Raw genomic sequence first — 21,320 nt, forward strand, 5'->3', positions numbered from 1 at the left:
GTAGAAATAAAAGTGTATATATATTTTGTTTGCAAATATATCTGCCTATACACTGTGCACACACATCAAATATTTTTATACTTAAATATGGTAATGATATTATTTTTTAAGAATGTATATTTATTTTTCACATTTCTAATATTTTTTATTCAGTAATAAGCAAATTTGGTTATTGCCATCAATAATGAATGTCACATATTTAACAATTGAATTCGTGATTTAAAAAATTATTATTATTCTTACAACGCCAATTCGTATATGGAGCACGAGAGCGACGACCTAAGAAAGATTGTTTGACTTTATTGTTGACAATTGTAAGGTTGTAGCTGACGCTGGGTTAAAAATACTTTATTTTAAGCGGCTCCAACTTTCCCTTCGTTTCACATAAACTACCAACTTCATGCATGCGTGAGAGTATGTGCCAATATATCTGGGCCAATAAAAAAAAAAGCCTGCCTGGCCCATTACTCATGGGCATCAACGAATTTTGGCCCAATGGGTCCCACAGAGAGCGCCTATACCCCCACTTCAGAACCTGTTCCCGCCTTTTCTCAATTCAAACTTCAAAACAAAAGCACTCCAACTGCTTTTCTTTATTGTGTGTGAGAGAGAGAAATAAAGAGAGAGAGATAGAGAGAGAGAGAGGGGTTTTGCTTCAATTTTCAAAATTCAATAGTTAAACTGATTTCTTGGAATGGAAATCCATGCTACACCATTTCCAGGTATAGATTCTTTCAAACTGTTTGAATCTCAAGTTCATAATTACTCTATATTTCATTATACACACACCGTGAATCATCACTAATTTTTTTTTTCTTCAAATGTCTGAAAAAAGGTAAATCTCGACCCTTGAAATCGAAAACCAACAGAAGAATCACAGAAGCACCAAAAATCAATGCAAGAGAACCACCCATTCACAGGTAAAAATAAACAAAAATTGTCCCTTTTATCTACTTGAATTCTCATCTGCATTCACAATAAAATAAAGACGATCTTTTCATGACTTCTCTCTTTCAGGCAAAAGCGAATCTTCGGTACCATTCGAAACCCTAACGTACCAGCAAAGACAGCCACCGAAAAGCCTAAAACAAAACCCTCAATTGGGATTTCCCAAAAACAACCCAAATTAGCCCAAACCACAGCCAATGTAGAAACCAAGTCTGCGGAAAAGAAATCCCCTGAGAAAAACAGAGCAGAACCCAAGAAGAAAAGTGTGTGTTTTCAACAGAATGTCGTGGAAAACCCAGCAAAGGTTTCTCCGGAGGGAGGTACTGTCGGGCCTCAGACTCCGGTGAGGTCACCGTGTTTGATCAAGACCAGAGGTTCAGGAACGCCTTACCACAGTGCGGAGAAATGTAGCAAGTGCAGGTTTGATAGGCTCGAGACTTCGTCTTATTGGCTTGCTCAGATCAAATTGGCGGAGTCTGTGGGCAAGCATTTTGTCTCTGCTGCATTCTTTCGACTCGCCTTTGAATCTAAAGCTGAGGTTTCAATTTCTATATTAATCACTCATATTTTTAATAAAAACCATGGTTTTCAATTAATGAATTTGTAGGCAAAAACATGTTAAATAGTATGTTTGATGTTTATTTTATGAACTATTAGTTGTTTATTGAAAGTAAATTTTATTTGAGTATTTTTTTGAGAACCAAAACTTGGCATGAGTGTATGTGATTAGACCTTAAAATGTCATCCCCAATTTTAGTCATGTCGAATATTATAAAAACTTCATATTCATCCACTCTAGTTGAAATTCACTTTTGTTTACGGAGCATGAGTCGATTTGATCTGATTTTACTGGGTTTTTTTTTTATTTAAAAAAAACCCAGTTTTAGTGTTGTCAATGCAATGTGTTTGGAGTGGTCAAATGAATACAAACTCGATCATTTTAATTGCAAAAAAGCAGTTTTTTTTTTTTTTTTTTTTTTAAACTTGCATAATGCATTATGATTCCATGTCAAGTTTTTATTTTTCTCAATTATATTCACTAATTTATTTACTTTAAAAAACTTATTGTTGTTAGCCCATTCGAAGTCTTCGTGTCGAGCTTAAACGATATATGGCACGACATGAGTACTTATCTACAGAGCTGGAGTGGACAGAGGTGTCTCGAAGCTATGGGCTAATAAGGGATGAAAGCAATGCAGAAGGGGTGGTGGATTCGGGTGGTGTAAAAGGCGGCAAGAGTGATGCTGCCGGTAGTGCTGTTGATCAAGAACACGAGGATTTGAAGGAACAGCCATTGGAGCAATCTGAAGCCGAAAAGGATTGAATCGACTTCATCAAAATCTGTTGATAAAGAAGTCATTTCTGTGAAGTCCAAAACTGAAAATTATTTTTGGAGCTCTTCCAATTGTGGTTGTTTTTACCCTGTATTTGTTTGGGCCTTTTGTTTAGTTTCCTTTTGTAATGAATTGCAATATGAAGTGTTTTCGGTGTGTTTGATTTAGCGCTTTGGTGTGTAAAGTCAATATATTTATTAGAACAAGAAAATTCAATGTGAAAATTCAATGCCTCTGTTATTTCTCTGAAATTTTTTGTAAATCATGAAAAAAAAAAATGTTGGATTGTCATAAATGTGAAAATTCAATGTGTTTTATTTATTCGATGAAAGAAAGTTGGGAAAAAAAAAAAAAATAGTTTTGTTGTTGGGGCATTCCGAGAATTGAACTCGGGACCTCTCGCACCCTAAGCGAGAATCATGCCACTAGACCAAATGCCCACTGCGTCAGTTTGGTAAAACATGAATTTAAATATTGGATAAACCTCAGGCGGTACAGATTTACCCACTTACCGCTGCGCGTGGAAAGGCCTGTCCGACTCCCAAGTAGACAAGTCAATGAATCGAATTTTGATCTGAATCTGATTTAATAATTCAAATATGAGTTAAAGATTTAATTTGATAACCCGATAACGATCCGAATCGTTACCTAAATAAATTGGATATAGATTATGGACAATCTGATCCTAAATAATATATTATATAATATATTAAACATATATAATATTTCTATATTATCAAAATATTCTTATCATTATTTTATTCTCTCCTTCTTTACTCTCTCAATTTTTTCTTATTCCCCATTTTTTTATTCTTTAACAAACACTTATAAAGATTTAATTTTCTTTTTTCATATTTTATTTATCTTTCTTTTTTATTATTTTTATTCTCTTTGGACATTAATTTTTATTCTCTTTTGACATTAAAAAAATATATATATCACACAGCTTTATCGGATCAGATATTCGTTTACTAACAAATCGGATATGAATTGATTTACAAAATATTCGGCGGATTATCGGATCGAATCGAGTATCCTTACCGGATTCAGATGTCTGAATTCGACCCGTTTACAAGTGTACTATTTTTGGATTCAGTATTAGATTACCGGAATCAAAAGATGTCTTATTGCAGAATAATTACGTACAATTTTAAGGTTAGTTGAATACTTGAATGCATCCGCTGAGTCCACTGGAGAGTCCGAATTGGACTCAACCACCAATTTCCATTGGCTTATTAGGGTTTCAAATCCATAATGGAAAGAAAACATGTCATGCAAACAATTAGTAAACGAAGCACGCCGACTCCACAGCTTCTGAAGTCGATCGAAAGAAGTTTGATTCCGAGTTCGTTGAGAAATCCATGCCCGAACCCTGTTACCTCGTATTGGCTGCCAACTAGCTGAACATCAAGGATTTACTAGACATCCTCAATCAGAAAATCGCCCGACAGGATCAAAGACGAGACTCCGGAGAATGTTCGTAAGATTTTTAATATAGAGAATGATTACTCTCCAGAGGAAGAGGAAGCCTTTGAGCAGTCATTTTTATATGCTGCAATACTAGTTTCTCTTTTTCTTTTTTCTTTTTTCTTTTTTCTTTTTTTTTTTCTTCTTCAGACTTTAATGGCGTTAGGGTTTAATTTTGGCGTTAGGGTTTAATTATTAGGTGGTAAGGGTTCTAGTTGATGGTAATACATATGGTCGTGCTATGTTTAATTGCAGTAAGAATTTTTTGGGGTTAATATAATATATATGATTCTCTGCAGTATTGTCAAGTACCTTATATGTGTGTTTTTTTATATTTTCTTTCCTTATTGTTATATGTAACAAACGCCACAAACTAAGAATACCACATTAAGCCTCCAAACCCTAGCCTCTCACTCTAAAACGTTAGTGTTCTCTAAATACATCACAAACACCCTGAATTACAAGCGTCTACAACCCGGATCCACAACCCGCAAAAGAAAACGGTTCAAAAAAATTCGGGAACCCTACCCGTACAGTTTTTAGAAATTTAGTTTAAAGTTTTAAGGGTAAAAAAAAAAAGTGACTGCTGAAGAAAAGTATCTTCATCCCCAAACCAACGGTAGTTGTAAAGAAAGACAAGCGCAACTAAACAAAAAATTTACGAAAAAAGATTTTAAAAAATATCTTGTGTCATAACCACAACCGATAAACTGTAGAAATTTTATTTGGCCAGCTAAATTCAATCGACAAGATAATACATTTGTTTCGGGATCCTTTACCTGTTCTTTAGTTGCATTTCAAAATGAGACTAGAATTATTTGTATCAAAGAGTAGGGCATGGCTGACACCCGAGGCAAGCTAAGTCAATCTGCAAATCAGAATCAGACGCAATCTCGGCAACAGAAAAGATATTGAGAATCCGCGGCAGGAAGGTTTTGATGCTTGGGTCCAGCAACACAAATATTATGCGCGATTTCTATTATCACAGTTCCTTGAAGAGCTCACGGCCGATAATCATTCTTCTGATCTCACTAGTCCCTGCTCCAATCTCATATAATTTAGCGTCCCTAAGAAGACGACCGGTTGTATACTCGTTCACATACCCATTACCACCTAGACATTGAATAGCCTGCAAGATCAAATACAAACCCATTACGTGACACCCTTGACCAAAACATAATTCACAATTTCATTTCTCATTTTGTAGGTGTCTTATCTATTTGTTTAGTGTTCTTGAATGATAGAATTCCAGATTTGTTGATGCAACACAGGTGCGGAGTCAAGCTAATAGAATCATAGAAGGAACAGTGCCAGTTTAACAGCTTGTATGAAAAAAATTAGCCAAAACCAGTTAACAAGAAGAGATGAAGGAAACAAACGTTGCCTAGCTCACTCCAGCTGATTAGTTCAGACTTTGTTAGTTGAATTTGTCTATATGACTCTATTTTTTCCAATGTTCGATATAAATTAAAATTAATAGTGTGCCCAGGCGAAGCAGGCATCAGGATATGCATAAAAAAATAATAATAATAAATAAATAAATAAAACTGAAATCAGTAGTCACATTGAAAGTAAAAAATTAAGATATATAAAACATAAGTGGTTGGCCTTAATTTTTACCTGTAAAGCAACCTGGGTGGCTCTTTCAGCTGCACAAAGTATAACCCCAGCACAATCCTAAAACAAGGCATTTATACAGAAGTTATTGTATGTTCAAGTTCAGGTATCTTATGTGCTATATGAGAACTCCCTGTGCATATTATATTTCCTCAACTATTGGTCAAATATCAATATAATTAACAAGAAAAATTAACCCTTTTTTGCAATTCATCCCAAAGTTTTCAGACAACACAACGAACGAGAAGGAAAATATCATCGTCTCATGCAAACATGCTGATATGTAGCACATGGATTGCTTACAATGAACTTCATGCTATTAAAAAAGTCGGGTTTTCCTTCATTTCCATAAGTTCCAATAGTTGGCATCACCTTATTCATAGTGATTAATATAAATAAAAAAATTTAAAAAATGTCAATGTTATACAAAAACATATTGCACGTAAAAGGAGGCCTCCGGTGACAGTAAAACTGAATTGTGTCATCTAGATAATATATATAAACCAATCATCAATTCAATTACTGCATTCCAAACGAAAATTAGTGCCAGTGGAATGGTGATAGATGTTTATGGAAACAGTTATGCTTGGACCTAAGCTTAGACTGCCACCACTTGAGGGGCGAATTCAACATTATTTTGGACTAATAGATTCACTGTTCAAATATATATATAGTGGAAAGAAGAACAGCAAGTGCATCAACAAAATCTTGGAAAACATGATATTATGTAGCACCTTTGGATCAATTTTTCCACTGTCACAGTCCCTCGCTACAGAATACACATACGATCTGGAAAAAAGTAAGCGCAATTAATTACTGCCACATAATAAAGCAAGAAAAAATGGAGCACTGTGGAATCAGATTCTCTTGCCTTGAAGACTGTAGTGAAGTATACATGTCAGCAATTTTTCCCTGCACAGAACAGCATAAGGAATAAATTCACACATACACAACATAACGACTCAAAAAAACAAAAGCAAAAAAAAAAAAAAATTGACTTGCAGAAAGATAATTATGAACCTGTATAAATTGAAACTCCCCAATAGGACGACCAAACTGTTCTCGCTGTCGAACATAAGGAAGAACGACATCGAGACATGCCTGCATGAGTCCAAGGGGTCCAGCAGCCAAAACAAGCCTCTCCAAATCTAGCCCTGACATCATAACATAAACTCCTGGAACAAAAAAGACACCATAGATAGTATTACAAACTTAAGAAAAGTTTACTGACCTATTTACGAATTAAGCAATTAATCGTTATGGCACCAACATAAAGCTTGATATGATATCTATCTAAAATGTATCTTAAGGCTACTGATAAAAGAATTGACATCCACCTACGATGTAGTATCAAAATTTTGAACTTTCCTATGAAAGGGTAGTCAATTAAGCAGTAAAAAAACCCTTTTTATTTTTCCAACTACAAATAAAAAACAGCCTAAAATTTTAGTTAAGTTTTTTTTCCAAAAAAAGAAGGGCGCTGTTTTAAACTTCCTTGTAGGCATCAATTCAAGCCCATGAGCAACTGCTCATCGTCATGTTAGAATCCTCATGAGGATTTCAAAAGAGGGGTGATCTCAATAACTACAACAAGAACCCATTCATTCTGTTTGGCTGTTCAAATACCATAACGATCAAACCCCTAGGCACTTTTTAATTTACTTTTCTTTTAATTAAAAAATGATTCGGTGCCTAAAGCAAAAAAGCTTCTAGTTCAGTAGTTCCAACTGTTTTGCCATTGTCATTGAAAACTGGAAGCAATCAATTTCTACTAATGAATGTGTTGTCACTTGTCACCAAGTGTAAAGATATTAAACATCACTTGAGTGAAATGCTTTCTCATGTCAAAGAAGAAAGAATCAAAATTCACATGACACATTGATACCTTTTCCTTCCTGCCCAAGAACATTTTCTTCAGGAACAAAGCAATTTTCAAAGACAAGCTCGCATCTGCAATTTTGTTGATAACCCAGTTGTAAGACCATCTTAAGAAAGAAATGTATACAATGTACAAAGCAGATCAGTAATTTACGTATCACTTCCTCGCATTCCAAGTTTGTCTAATTTCTGGGCTGTACTGAATCTGCATCATCACCCCAAAGGAAAAAAATAAAAAATTGGCAAACATTTTGGAGAAGTAATTTTTTTATGGTATAACTTCTCTCACAGGCTGGCTCCAAAAAATAATAATAATAATAATAAATATATATATATATATATATATATATAAAAGAAGAAGAAGAAGAAGAAGAGGAAAGAAAAAAACTCAAATGATTCCATTGCCATCTGGACCTAGAAAACCCATTTGCATTTCCTTTTTAAAAAAATTAGTATATTAAAATAAAATTTACAAGTTGAGCATCAGAAAGAAAATGAAAAAGGCCCCTTACATCCTCTATCTATACCCTTCGTCATTTGAATAAAAAGGTGAATGATCAGGGCCATCTGTTACCACACTCTGAATTTGCCATGGGTGTGGGAACATGTCAAACAAAAAGAAAAATAAAAAAGATCTGATCAGACAAAGGTGATAACCTAACAGTTTGAGGGACGATTTTCCAGTATGACCGTAAAACCGCCATCCTAATACGAGTATTGACTGTTATGTAGATCCCACAGTAATACTCAAATAGGGACAGCGGTCCAATGAGTTGTCGGTCATGCTTGTGTTCCTTTCCAGTTTGAGCACCCGCACAAGTGCCAGTTAACTGGCTCCGAAATATGAATGGTACTCAAACTAATGTATATGCTCATCTACCTGGGACCCATGACCAACAACCCAGTTCTTTGGCCTGGCTACGCCCAAGGCGACGTTATTGTAATGCCTTTTACTCTTCTTATTTTATTATTATTATTTTATTTTTTCCATATGAGACTAAAATTTGAAAAAGTTTCATTTTAAACAAAGTTTAGTCTATATTGACTTTATTTTAGTATGGAAAGAATAATCATTTCTTGGCATTTATTATTTTATCAACAGAAGATGCAGTACCCAGGCATTCCCTTCTCAATGATAAATGCTGTGATTCCTTTTGAGTGAGCTGCAGTATCCGTTTTTGCATACACAACCTGATCCAGCTAGAAAGATAAGTTCTGAAGAATTCATGTAGAAGAACAGAACCAAAAATAAGTCGTATTAAAGTGGAAGGAAATAATCAATTTTACAACCTATAGCTATAATTTTGAGACACTATTTATATAGTTTCACAAGAAGGGGGAACAAAATGTTCTCTAAAGCATGAACTAACTTCTTTAGGTATCTAAACAATAACCAAAAGAAATACTGCAGCGAATAATCAACACCTTATGACCTCAAGGATTCCATTCCATGCATTCAAATAAATGTAATGTTAATACATAAGATTATGGCCAAGAAGCAGAAGTTCTATTCCTTCATTCTCTTAGGCGTCCCTTGGGTCATGCCTGGTCTTCGAGGGGATTGATTGACGCTTGGAGAGGATGTTTCTTGGGAGCCCACGCCCGTCATTTTTGGAGGGTGGCACCCTATTATGTTTGGTGGTGCGTTTGGAAGGAGCGGAATTGAAGATCTTTTGATCTTCCATTGGGGCTTTGAAATTTCTTATTATTGGCTCTCTTCTTTGTTGGGTGATGGGGAGAAATTGTAAATATATAGAGTTTGTTGATTTTTGGGGTTCCTTGGGTCCATAGGACCTCTTTCTTTGGCTTCCACCTTTGTGTAGTCTTCGGGATACGTTCCCTTTTTGAACACTTTCTAATACATCTTTACTGGTCAAAATTAATAATAAAATAAAATAAAAATTGTCAATGGTCCCATTAGCTAATTTATTTGTTCAAAGATTACTTCTCAGGTCCAAATAAAAAAGAAAGATCATCACCCTCTGCTGGTTTTGTCTGTGTGAGGTAGTGGGAGGGAAAGATTGGAGACAAACCTAACATTTGGCACTTTGCACAAAGTGGCTGCTCTCAGATCCTCACGTCTAAATATGTGCTTTATTCTTTCAGGGAAAAAAATATGTGCTTTATTTATCTATTAGTTATTGCTCCTATTTATTAAAAGAGTAGTATCAAAGCCAAGTAAAAGGTAAACCTAGGTACAGATTTGGAACAAATAAAAGGCGCCTGACATTATATGGTCCAGGTGACCATTAACTGGGTGATTCAGATCCTACACGCCTGGGCATCAGTCTGGAATTTGACAACTATGAAAGAGAATATATTGAACATTCTAAGGGGGTCCCAATCATTGAACTCTGCAGCTACACTTTCTCATGAAAGAATGGGATTTCTCATCCGCATCATCAGGCTTTCTAATTCCTACAATCAATTTATTGTCCGAAATTACTGCAAGACGGTCTTGTCAAGTGGAGACCTAGGAAAATTAAAAAATTACATATACTCATGACGCCAGGCTTGGATAACACAGAATGACCCACCTCATTTACATTTTAAATGACAAGACCAGTACATTAGTCAGTAACATCTCTAATACAAGTTTGCATCCACTGCTATCCAACTACTACAGTGGAAAGTCAACCAACAGGCAAAGAACTGTCAGGGACTTCAAGTAATTCTATAGAAATCTGAGAGCAATTTTTATGACTTTGTCAATGCATCATAGAACATGTTATGTATATGCTCCAAAAGTATGAGCCTATTCCCTACAAGTATGAAACGGTTTCTTATGCAGATGCATCAGGGCATAAAATCATTCATGAGCACAAAACATTGCTGCCTGACGTCAAACTACTATAATGCTGACTGACGTAGGACATGTGGGGAACACCCTTCTACTAGCAATGATACCATAGCTGATGTACGGTAACAATAAAGAGGAGTTTTTTAAAGTGGATTAAAAAGATCTTGTTGCTAAGAGGTTGGTAGGCTCATTGGAAGTTAGGACTGATAATAGGTCATCGAAAAGGGTTAAAAGGTTGTGGGGGTTTCTTTAGGCATAAAAGTGCAAAAAAATTAAATAGAGGAATAAGAGAAGTAGGATAGAATAGGTAATGCAATTAGATTCTCATAAGCGTCACGCCTAAGATTAGAATTGCATCACAGAATCCCAGACGAGTTCCTAAGAATTTTTTGCATTGAGCTCTATCGAGCATGGAATAGTACATAGATTCATATAGCCTGCTGGATTTTTCCTACTTCTACCAGGAGGTCCAGGACATTGATTGAGAAATTATAAATTTAGGATTTTCAACTCATATAACCTATCTATATCAACTAAAAACCACATAAAAAGTCCCAATAATACAACTAGAACCAAACTAAGTCCCATGGTTGTACTAATATGGGATATATAGATCTTACCATAATACATTTGATTCCTAAACAAAAGAAAACCTTGATACAGAGCCAGCTTGACTGCTAGGGCATTGAGGTCATAGCCTAAGGCCCCATAAGGAAACTCCATTACCTAAGGCTATACAAGGAAAGTAAAGCCCCATAAAAATAAAATTAAAAAATTAAATCCATATGTTTTCTTTATTGTGTAATATACTCTCCATTTTCTTATACGGGTCCATATAAATAGATTGAATTTAAAATACTTTATATTTATTTACTTTTTGGTAGGTAAGTTACTGGCATACTTACTATAACCTCAGGAGGGCTTGAATCCTCTACTTGAGAGAAATTACCACTTGAGTTAGAAGCCCGGTGGTATAATATTTTGGCATTATTCTCAAGTATTAACACTCTTAAACATTCCAACTCTTTATTTTTTTCATCTTTATAAATAACAAGGATGATTACCAAAAAAAAAAAAAAAAGGTTAATTATTATTACTTATATTACAATCATAAACATCTATTTTAGAGTTTATGCCTTAGGCCTCAAGTTATATTAAGCCAGCCCTGCCTTGATAAAATATTAAAATTAAACCAACAGAAAAACAAACTAAAGAAAACACAAAATAAGACTCCACACAATCAAAAATTCACTCTAAGCAGTTGCAAGTAGACCCATTATGAAGCACAACCAAATTCCAAACATTCCCTCCCTTAAAATATTCTCTTTCTTGAACTTCTTATGGATTGTGTAACTATTGTGGAGTTCTTTTTCTGGACATGTATTGACAATAAAATTTCTGTTTACAAATACTGGATATTAAAGTGATGACATCATAATGGTTGAATATAAAAGTAACTTCTAAAAAACAATATGACAACCATATAGAAATTCAAAAAAGAGATATAACCATAGGTGTGCATAATGCAAGGGAATCAAGTCTCAAAAATACCAGAGTCTGAGCAACTGGACCATTGGTGCACCACATCTTGTTCCCATTTATAACATAACCTCCATCAACACGATCAGCTTTGCATTTCATGCTAACAACATCAGAGCCCGCTGAATGACACACAAAAATGATTATTCAGATTACAATTAAAAAAGAAAACTTAAACAGTTTTGATAAATATAACGGTTCACATGAATTACCATTGGGCTCACTCATTGCAAGAGCTCCTACATGCTCTCCACTGATTAGCTTCAAAAGAAACCAGAGACAATTAGACGATGAAAAGATTCATTTGAAAGGGGAAAAGAAAAAGAATGTGTGATGTCACAAAGGCAAAATGATTCCAAACCATAGTCCTACTTTTAGGGTACAGAGGTTCCAATATCTTCCTCTTCTTCTTTTCTTTTTCTTTTTTTTTTTTTTTCTTTTTTTTTTTTTTTTTCCTTTTTTTGGCACAAGGCTTTATGGACTTAATATTACTGCTTTACCAAGGAAAGACAGATATTTGTGTCATGACTTCAAATGAAATAGTATAAGGGCTCACTAAAAAGTGTTACAGAATGACTGCCATTTATGAGTTAAGAAATCCAATTCCTAATGGATTCACCTGTTTGCTAACTCCTTAAAGGACACACTTCCAAAGAAAAGTGTTGATAGGCCTAAATTGTCTATGAAACTGAAAATTCTAAAACTTTACTACTATGGATCATAAATCATCTCACTCTTCAGTTGCTGAAGCAGCTCAAAAGAATAAGCATAAATGAGTCCTGGGGAAAGAACCTCTAAAATGAGTGTATTATAACACATAAGATGACAAATTATGTCACGATCCAACTTCATTTTGACCATAACATAATGTTAAATGCCATTCAATGACTGCAAAGAATATTCTGAACCATAAAAGAAAAGTAGTTCAATAATATGAAATTCATGACCATCTTGATACAATTAAGTGATCCGTTGTCAAGCATCAATAATACTTGGAGTAACAGAAATAATTCAAGTCAGATAAAATATCTTCAGCAGTCAAGTCTAGTTACCAAAAATACGGTCGAAGAAAAACAAAGAAAATAGTAGAAGCAAAACCTTTGGCAGGTATTTCTGCTTCTGAGCAGAGTTCCCATTCCTCACCTAAGATATCATCAAAGTTATGTTATAACTTATTAGACAGCATTACGATCATCACCAAAATTCAAAATTGAGTTAAATCAATTACCAACTGATTAATACATAGGTTAGAGTGTGCGCCGTAGGAAAGGCCAACAGACCCCGAAGCGCGACTAATTTCTTCCATAGCTATGCAGTGATATAAATAACCAAGGCCAAGTCCACCGTATTCCTCTACAAATAAAATAAAAAAAAGAGTTAAGCATTAGATATATACAGCACATGCTAGGCATAATCCAAATTCCTTTAACTTAGTAAAGAGTGTGCTTGAAAGGACATTTCTACAAACTAGCATTTTTAAGAAGAAATTAGTAATCATTAAGTGGGAATAAGGAGAAATACCATGAGAGGGATATCCCCTCACATGAAAAGAAAGATTCAAACCACAGGACGAAAAGACACATATATAAGTGAAATCTCTCAAGCTTGCTTACTCCCCTCTTGGTACTATAGTCCGCCAACAAGTTAATCTCCTTTTTATTAGCAAATTTGAAATCTCATACAAAAGGAACAAAAATTCTCTATGGACCACTGCTTCCATGATTAAGCCAAGACGTTATATGTAAGGATCACTCTCTACCAAGAATCCCAAGATAGCCATGTCAAAAATATTATTTAAAACCACTATTAGAAGCCATAATTTCTGCATAAAATGATGTACATCCTTACAAATCCCTCCAGTACCCATCCAACTGTGGTTCACTAAAGTATATGAAAGGTCCTAAATAATGAAAAGCTTATTCCTAACAAGTAATGTTGAAAAAACAAACATATATTAAAATCCCCCATTAGTCTTTATCTGCCCATAAATTTCTCAGCAACCAAACTAAGCAAAAGGAAAAGTAAAGCTCAAAACAAGCTTTCCACCTGAAGCAGTTACTCCATGGAGATTAAAATCCCCCATTAGTCTCCATAAGTTGACGTCCTGGTAAGAAAACATGAAATTAGTTAAATTTGGGTATATTGGTACATAGATATACAAAGACCAGGAATAATTGTCTTATACAACCTTGGGAAAATAATTTGTTTCGTCTATTTTTGATGCATGAGGAGCAATATTTTCTTGGGCAAATTGTGAAATACTTTCTTTGAACTGCAACCATTGCAACAGAAGCTGTCAGAAGACTGCCAATGACACAAATATCCAACTACTGAAGACTTGATTTACAGACCTATTTGGATTCCTTCCAGAAACACAATCATTAAAGTCCTCTACAATCCATAGACAAAAAAAATACGTATATACTTATTCCTCGAGAAAATAAAATTTTATAAAACAACAATAAGATTAATCAGGGTTCAATAGTAGTTTATTAATTGAGGGTAGCTAGAGATGAAAATGTTGATATGAGTAAATGGCTTGATAATAAAATATGAGATAGGAGACCGAGTGTACAACTGTACAAGATAGATTAAAGTCAGTTTGGATCGATATCGGCTGACTGCATTTGAGAATTGAAGATGCAGCAGCAACAAAGGGAATACTGAAGGGAGATGAAATCAGATAGGGGGAAGAAGACATATCGGCCAACGATTGTAACAAAGGAAAATACAATTCTTAAAGACTGATCTATACAGAAATACTGCCCCAACTAATGTCATAAGTGCACTTTTGAATAGAGAGATGATGACGATTAATTTTCATCAAGACATGGGGACATTTGCATACCATTTTACTTGGTACAAAGATGCACATAAAAAGTGAGCAATTTTTATTTTATTTTTCAGATGCCTTGACGTGATTCTTATTGCCCACCTGAAATTGTTATACAAATTTAATTGAATTGATTTTATTTTGCTTCTCTTTTTAAAAATTTGAAAGTTTCCACATATCTATACAAGCCGTTCATATGAACAGAGTTCTTCAGATACACTTGATAAGCCACAAATAGCTGAAACCAAGCTAAAGAAAATTAAAGAATGATTCAAAGATTACCCAAACATTTGCAATCCTTAAACATATATCTGATGACAAGATGATACCAACATAAATAAATTTTAATTCAGATAGAAGAGTATGTTAATTCAGATGCCCCAATCACATTAAGTGATAAACCTACAATTGTTACAAATACATATACAAATACATGTATGTATGCACATATATATATATATATATATATAGATACAGACCTGTATCTGTGTATCATCGAAGAGTAGAGAAGTTGAAAAAGCAGCACGCTGTGTCTCCCTTCTGGATAATGCAGCAGCTAAAGTCCTCACTGCGAATAACCTCGGCATCATCGTCTGTGGTTTTTAGAGAGAGAGAGAGAGGAGAGACAAACAATCGGTAACTGGAGCTGTTACGGAATGGAATGAATAGCTGAAAGCCCAAACAAGTACATAATTCAAGCATAAAAGGGTTTGAGTTTTATAAATTATCTTTACAAAGCTAAGAAATCATTTCAAATTAGATAGAAATTCGTGAATATAAAACTAAATTCTTGTGGGGCCGAATCATATGTGGTCCTTTCAGATTAAGTAAAAATTAATGAGCAGAAGGTAGTGAAAAAGATACGTGATTGGACGAAAATTAAATTAATATGAATATTGGTTAGTAAATTGTGAAAAAGTATTTTTAAAAAAAATCGTGAAAAAGTAGTATCAATTAGTACCAAAAATTACAAGAAAATATTGGAAGGTAATATTGGCAGTCCCTTTGTTTACATTTGCAAATGTCACTTCTAACCTTATCATTCCATAAACAGAAAATAAGATATTATTTAAATTAGGAAAATGACAATTTCATGATTTTATCATTGATGATAAGTGTCATAATTAGCATTCCTTTTCCGAGTAAAAGAGACAAACCCTAACTTAGATTTCCTTTTGGTAGCTAGTTTCTTTTTTCTAGAATCATTCTTAAATTTTCTTTTGTAAGTTGTCCAGCGGCAACCACACGACTTTAGTTTCTAGATTTTTATTTGAACACAGTATGTGTATATATATACACATGTGTGTATTTATATATTGAAGCCATATATAATTAATTATGGAGAGAAGGATATTTAAATAATTCTTATGTGTTGGTTTGAAACTATAATTCCGAAATTTAGGATTATGTTTCTATCTCTTTTACATAATTAGGGTTTGGGATTGTGGATGATTAATAAATAAAAAAATTATGACACCCATAAACGAAATTAGTCAAGGACTTGTCTGATGCATGGTAGAGGAAGACTACTACTTTAATGAACTTCAATGTATACGTATGTGATGACTATGGTGGATGAAGAACGTGGATCTTTATACTTTTGGAAAGAGAATATAGAGAGAGTAACTAGGTTAAGTTACTTTTTTTATTTTTTATTTTTTGTGAAGTATAGCACTGCTCTTTAAATTATGGAAAATGATACTTGCACCCAATACTCATGCCTAAAACTCAAGTTGATGGTGATGTGTCACTATAGTTGTACTACACTTTAAAAGATAAAATTTTAAAAACAAAACAATCCTTACATAATCCCAATTAGTAAAGAATCTTAATTACTAATAATATCTCTCTTCATCCATCTCTATCTCATAGTCAAACCCTTCTTTATTTTCTTTTTTCACTCTTTTTTCCATTACCATCATTGATTAGATATACAAATATATCATTTTACAGTACTTGGTTTTCTTCAAATATATCACTTTACAGTACTTGATTTTCAATCTGTTGTTGTTTCATGCAGAAGAATGTTGATCATATCCAATAGCTCTGCATACAAACATACCACACGCACCACATATATATATATATATTTTTGGAGTTATGATGAAAATTTTAAAAACTTGTTATTTATTTATTTTATGTTTTGCGAAATTTTCCATATTCTTATACATATATATATATATATTCTTATGCTTAAGAATCTATATATATATATATATTCGGATGATTTTTTTTAGAAATTTATATATTATTAATCATTTATCTAGAGAGATAGTGTTTTGATAAAATTTATAAAAGGAATTTAAGGGATTTTTAATTATAATTATTTTTGAAACGATGGTCTCAATTAAGTGACCATTAAAAAGGGAGTATAAATACAAGAAGGCAATATAAGGGTAATTGTGTTTTTGAAAATTCATGTTGTTTTAATGGACATGCTAGTGGACCATTTGATTGCCATATTAATTTGTCTTTTTATGCCACGTATATTTTGCCTAACAAATCGGTTTAATCTTTCTGTGTCTGAGTATCACGACTCTTAAATTATTAAGGGTTAAAATCATAAAACTCCCACTACTTTCAAATTTTGATCATAAAATTTCAACTTGTTTCAAAAGATCCCTACACTTTTTAAAAGTGATCACATTGCCTCAATATTCGTATCCAACTCATTAACCGGTTATGAAATGACAAATTTAATTTTACTACTTAATGTTAAATTATAAATTAAAAATTATTTTTTTAATTACAAAAATCCCCTTTAATATTCTTCTTTACCCCTCTCTCAAACTCTCACCCCCCTCTCTTTCTCTCTAAAACATAAATTTTGTAATTTTAAAAGGTATTTTTATAATTTTAAGTATTTAATTCAACATTAAATAATAAGGTTAAAATTTTCATTTCATAGCCCGTTTTACAGGTCATATACAAATATTGGGGTAATATGATCACTTTTTAAAGTATAGGAATTTTCTTAAACAGATTGGAGGTATATGATCAAAATTTAAAAACAGTGGGTGTTTTATAATTTTCACCTAATTATTAAACTATATTCCTTTCCCTTCCAGTTTCTTCATTAGTTTCAAACAAATGCATTTTAAGACTTTTCTATTTTCCTTCGGTCCAATTCCTTATATGCTAACATACTCTTATAAGATGATGTGTTATCTTCAATAATAAAAAAAAAAAAAAAAAGCCAACAGGTCTGTGGCTTAGCGGTACAAGGCTCTTACTTCTTAAAGGAAGATTAGGGGTTTGAGAATCAGTAGAGGCAGTGTGTGTGAGTCCCAATTAGGAAAAAATAATAATAAAAATAAAAAGTACCCTATTTTTATATTTTTTGAAAAAAAATAAATTCGTTCACACTTTTATTTCTCAAGCTTATACTCGAACCTTTCTCTCTCCTCTTTGGTGAGGAGAGGTTATACAGTGAACTAAATACGGTAAATACCTATTAAAGTTTTAAAAAAGCAAGTATGAAATATAACATTAAAATATATTAAAAAGTATTTAGGTATCCATTTATTTTTGGACAAAGTGCAATAAACCCCCACGATTAATTTTTTGTCAAAAAAACTCCTCAACTATTCAAGGGATAACTTGGTGGATGGGAGAGGATAAAAAATCACACCTCGTGCATCCCTCTGTTTTAAAATTTAGACAAGGAACCTCCCAAAAAAAAAATTGACATAAAACCCCCCTAATTATACAATTTGTTGCAAAGTGGTGTTATACTAACTAAAATCCCCTTAGACAAATTTAATAAAATGTTGCCTCTTAATATTAAATTAAATTAATAAAAATAACTCATTTGGCATAGTGTTGATAAAAAAAATTAAATTAAATGGTGCATCTATAAGAAAATAAAAGTACCTTCGAATAATTTTTCAATATTTTCTTAAATTTTTATTTCTAAAAAAATAAAAATGAAAAGAAAACTTAAAATGAAAATCGTTTTAAAATAAACCTAAACTTTCTTAAATTTATATTTAAGTGATGCTATAATGACAAAATTTTCATTTTCAATTTCATCATAGCATCACTTTAATATAAAATTTTATTTTAAATTTAAACCATTTTATATTAGTTAAAATTTCCTAATATAAAATGAAATTTTCGTTAATATAAAATGATTTAAATTTAAAATGAAATTTTATGTTAAAGTGATGCTATAATGAAATTTAAAATGAAATTAAGTTATTTTCCCTAATATTAAATTAAAATGAAAATCACTTTATATTAAAGTGATGCTATGATTTAAATATAAAATGAAATTTTATATTAAAGTGATGCTATAATTTTATGATTTATGGATTTAATGAAATTTAAATCATTTTATATTTACAAAAATTTTCCCTAATATAAAATAATTTTTTTGACATTTTAGCATTACATTAGTATAAATTTAAGAAAGTTTAGGTTCACTTTAAAATGATTTTTTATTTTAGGTTTCTTTTCCTTTTTATTTTTTAGAAATAAAAATTTAAGAAAAAATTTGAAAAATTGTTCCAAGTACTTTTACTTTCTTATAAATGCACCATTTGAGTTTTTTAATTTACACTATGCCAAATGAGTTATTTTATTAATTTTATTTTAATATTAAGATGCATCATTTTATTAAATTTGTATTAAAGGGCATTTTAGTAATTTCACTTACACTCCACTCATTTATTTTATTATTTTTAAAATTTGTCCCATACATCGCTCACACACTATCACTTTATTTTTAAAATCAAAAATACATATAAGGATTCACTTTGAGTTTTTAATCAATGCTGGCAATGTACACCCTATGATTCACTATTGGAGAACTATTTAGTTAAAGCCCAAAAAAGTTACAATCTTATAAATTCAGCACTAGACTTGTGTTACGGCTTGCAATCGGAGATTACGCAATCGGCTTGTGTTACGTCGTTTAGTACATTTGGAATCACAGAGATGGGTGGCAGTTGCGTATACGTCTAATTTGGAAGTTTGAATGGAAAGATAACGAAATTTGTGGGTCCCATTTAGAAATACAATAATGACATATCTATCCACTTGCTTGTGTGCTCGGCAGACAGCAATGGGATTTGGCATGTCGTCAGACAGTACTTATCTCAATCTCTTTCCTCGGTCAGTGTACTTATATCTCTACCTCACATGCATAGTACTACAATAATCCGTGCTACAGTATGATTTAATTTTTTATATTGCGTGCTATTATTTAATTTATTTATATATATATATAAGTTTTGATCTCTTGCTTCCCATATAATAAGGAAATTAATCTACACTTTCTATATAGACCGTTGGATTCTAACAGTCATTTTTCAAACTCACCTATGAATTTTTCTTTAAACACAAAACCACTCTAACCATATTTTTAATTTCTTTATTTAATTTTACCATTATTATCTACTATAATAATAAAAGGTAACTATCAAAATAAAAATAGAAACCTTGAGTGGGAGGTTTATATCCGGTGGTCAGGATAGATTGATAGTTCGATTCAACTCTCTCTCCATTTATTGGTGCGTGGCTGAATTTGAATCCATGGACAAAAGTGTGGACAAATGATTACTCTCCATGGATTAGGTTGTGAGAAAAGTTTCATCCATTTTTTTTGGGTTATCTTGTTATTTCTGAGGTAGATTCAACAGTCCCACCATAGTCAATACATCATCATCATTATCCAATAATCAAACTCATAAATTCACAGATTCAATAATGAATTTCACCAAATGCCCAATTTCAAATTGAAATAGAAAAAACTTTTGTTCAAACTTTAAATGAATTTTTCTTTAATTTCAATTTCAATGAATCAATTCAATATTCCAAAATGCAGCAATACAGTATATTTGTTGATAAATTTACTTATATTAAAAAAATATATTAATTTACTTATACTGAGAACAACAAGATGTTTCTTAGAAAAATGCTATAATATCATACCGTTATTGCAAAATTGAAAGGGTATTGTTTTTCTTTCAAAGAAACATCTAAATAAAAATAAATTTATTAATAAAATATACTGGTATTATTTTTTTTTCAAAAGTTTCTATTTTTATTTTAATAATTACCTTTTATTATTAGATAGGTGGTAATGCTAAAATTAAATATAAAAACTAAAAATAGGTGTTAGATTTAATCTAACACCCTATATAAAAAAGTGTGGATTAATTTTCTTGCTCCATGTGGGGTAAGAGATCAGGACTCTATATATATATATATATATATATACACATATTATTATTACTTCAATATTTTTGTATTTTGCAAGAGTCTAACTCGAGAGGCACTCTAATCATTTGGCCAGCACTTACATTGGGTCCAATGAGAGAAGAAAATATATATAAAAATAAGTTGGATGTTAGTTCTAATTAAATAAGATCGCGAAACACCCACAATTAATCTTATAATTAGATGAGTCCTTGATCCAGTATTACGTGCCAAACTCTCGTCGGAGAGGTAGTAAATCCACCATTACTTACGTGCCAAGCTCGGGTGAAAGAAAATGTTACAAATCCCCGAACGGAAAAAGAAATGGATATTAAATGAATTGTGTTACATCCACCATTACTTAAACTTTTGAATTGGTTCACCAAACACCCAACTACCCGGATTCTTTTTCTGTAGTTTTCCTCACAATTTTTGCATTTGGAGACCAAGATGCGGACAAAAAGGGTGTACCCTTGGCACCTGCATTCACATTAAAATGATCAAAATCCAATCTTCATTAAATGAAATGTGTGGCCCAATCGTTAAAGGGACCTTCTAGGGCAAATCCCACTCCAACAACCTGAGTTTGACTCCCCCTAAAAAAAAATTAAAAATTGCTTGTTATGATTTTACCTCCCAACTCAGTTGAAGTTAATTGAAAATATAATATAATTAAAATTACATTATTTGAAATGAGGGAAAT

General features: G+C 32.4%; 2 protein-coding genes and 1 non-coding gene across 4 annotated transcripts; 1 reads left to right on the top strand and 2 right to left on the bottom strand.

Annotated features, from left to right (window-relative positions):
- Nucleotides 1-610: 610 nt before the first annotated feature.
- On the top strand, nt 611-2,533 carry LOC132310241 (uncharacterized). Its single transcript, XM_059808438.1, has 4 exons — nt 611-722; nt 836-920; nt 1,018-1,486; nt 2,024-2,533. The coding sequence occupies exons 1-4, from the start codon at nt 695-697 to the stop codon at nt 2,270-2,272; spliced, it is 831 nt and encodes a 276-aa protein (XP_059664421.1). The 5' UTR covers nt 611-694; the 3' UTR covers nt 2,273-2,533.
- A 117-nt stretch (nt 2,534-2,650) lies between these two features.
- TRNAP-AGG (transfer RNA proline (anticodon AGG)) lies at nt 2,651-2,722 on the bottom strand. Its single transcript has one exon. It is a non-coding gene; the product is annotated as a tRNA-Pro (tRNA).
- A 1,673-nt stretch (nt 2,723-4,395) lies between these two features.
- LOC132306986 (isovaleryl-CoA dehydrogenase, mitochondrial) lies at nt 4,396-15,152 on the bottom strand. 2 transcript variants are annotated; one of them, XM_059804616.1, is made up of 15 exons: nt 14,896-15,152; nt 13,772-13,855; nt 13,630-13,687; nt 12,812-12,936; nt 12,682-12,726; nt 11,796-11,844; nt 11,596-11,705; nt 8,359-8,444; nt 7,399-7,449; nt 7,252-7,316; nt 6,387-6,541; nt 6,238-6,278; nt 6,101-6,155; nt 5,370-5,426; nt 4,396-4,878 (listed from the first exon to the last, which is right to left on the bottom strand). In XM_059804616.1, the coding sequence occupies exons 1-15, from the start codon at nt 15,004-15,006 to the stop codon at nt 4,732-4,734; spliced, it is 1,239 nt and encodes a 412-aa protein (XP_059660599.1). In that variant the 5' UTR covers nt 15,007-15,152; the 3' UTR covers nt 4,396-4,731. The 2 variants fall into 2 exon arrangements, with proteins under 2 accessions (XP_059660599.1, XP_059660600.1); XM_059804617.1 differs by having other exon boundaries at nt 8,359-8,435; nt 14,896-15,151.
- Nucleotides 15,153-21,320: the final 6,168 nt, after the last annotated feature.

Source organism: Cornus florida, unplaced genomic scaffold, assembly GCF_030987335.1.
Source record: "Cornus florida cultivar Cherokee Brave unplaced genomic scaffold, ASM3098733v1 CherokeeBrave_3.0.0_Hap2_Chr05, whole genome shotgun sequence".
Taxonomy (NCBI): Eukaryota; Viridiplantae; Streptophyta; class Magnoliopsida; order Cornales; family Cornaceae; genus Cornus; species Cornus florida.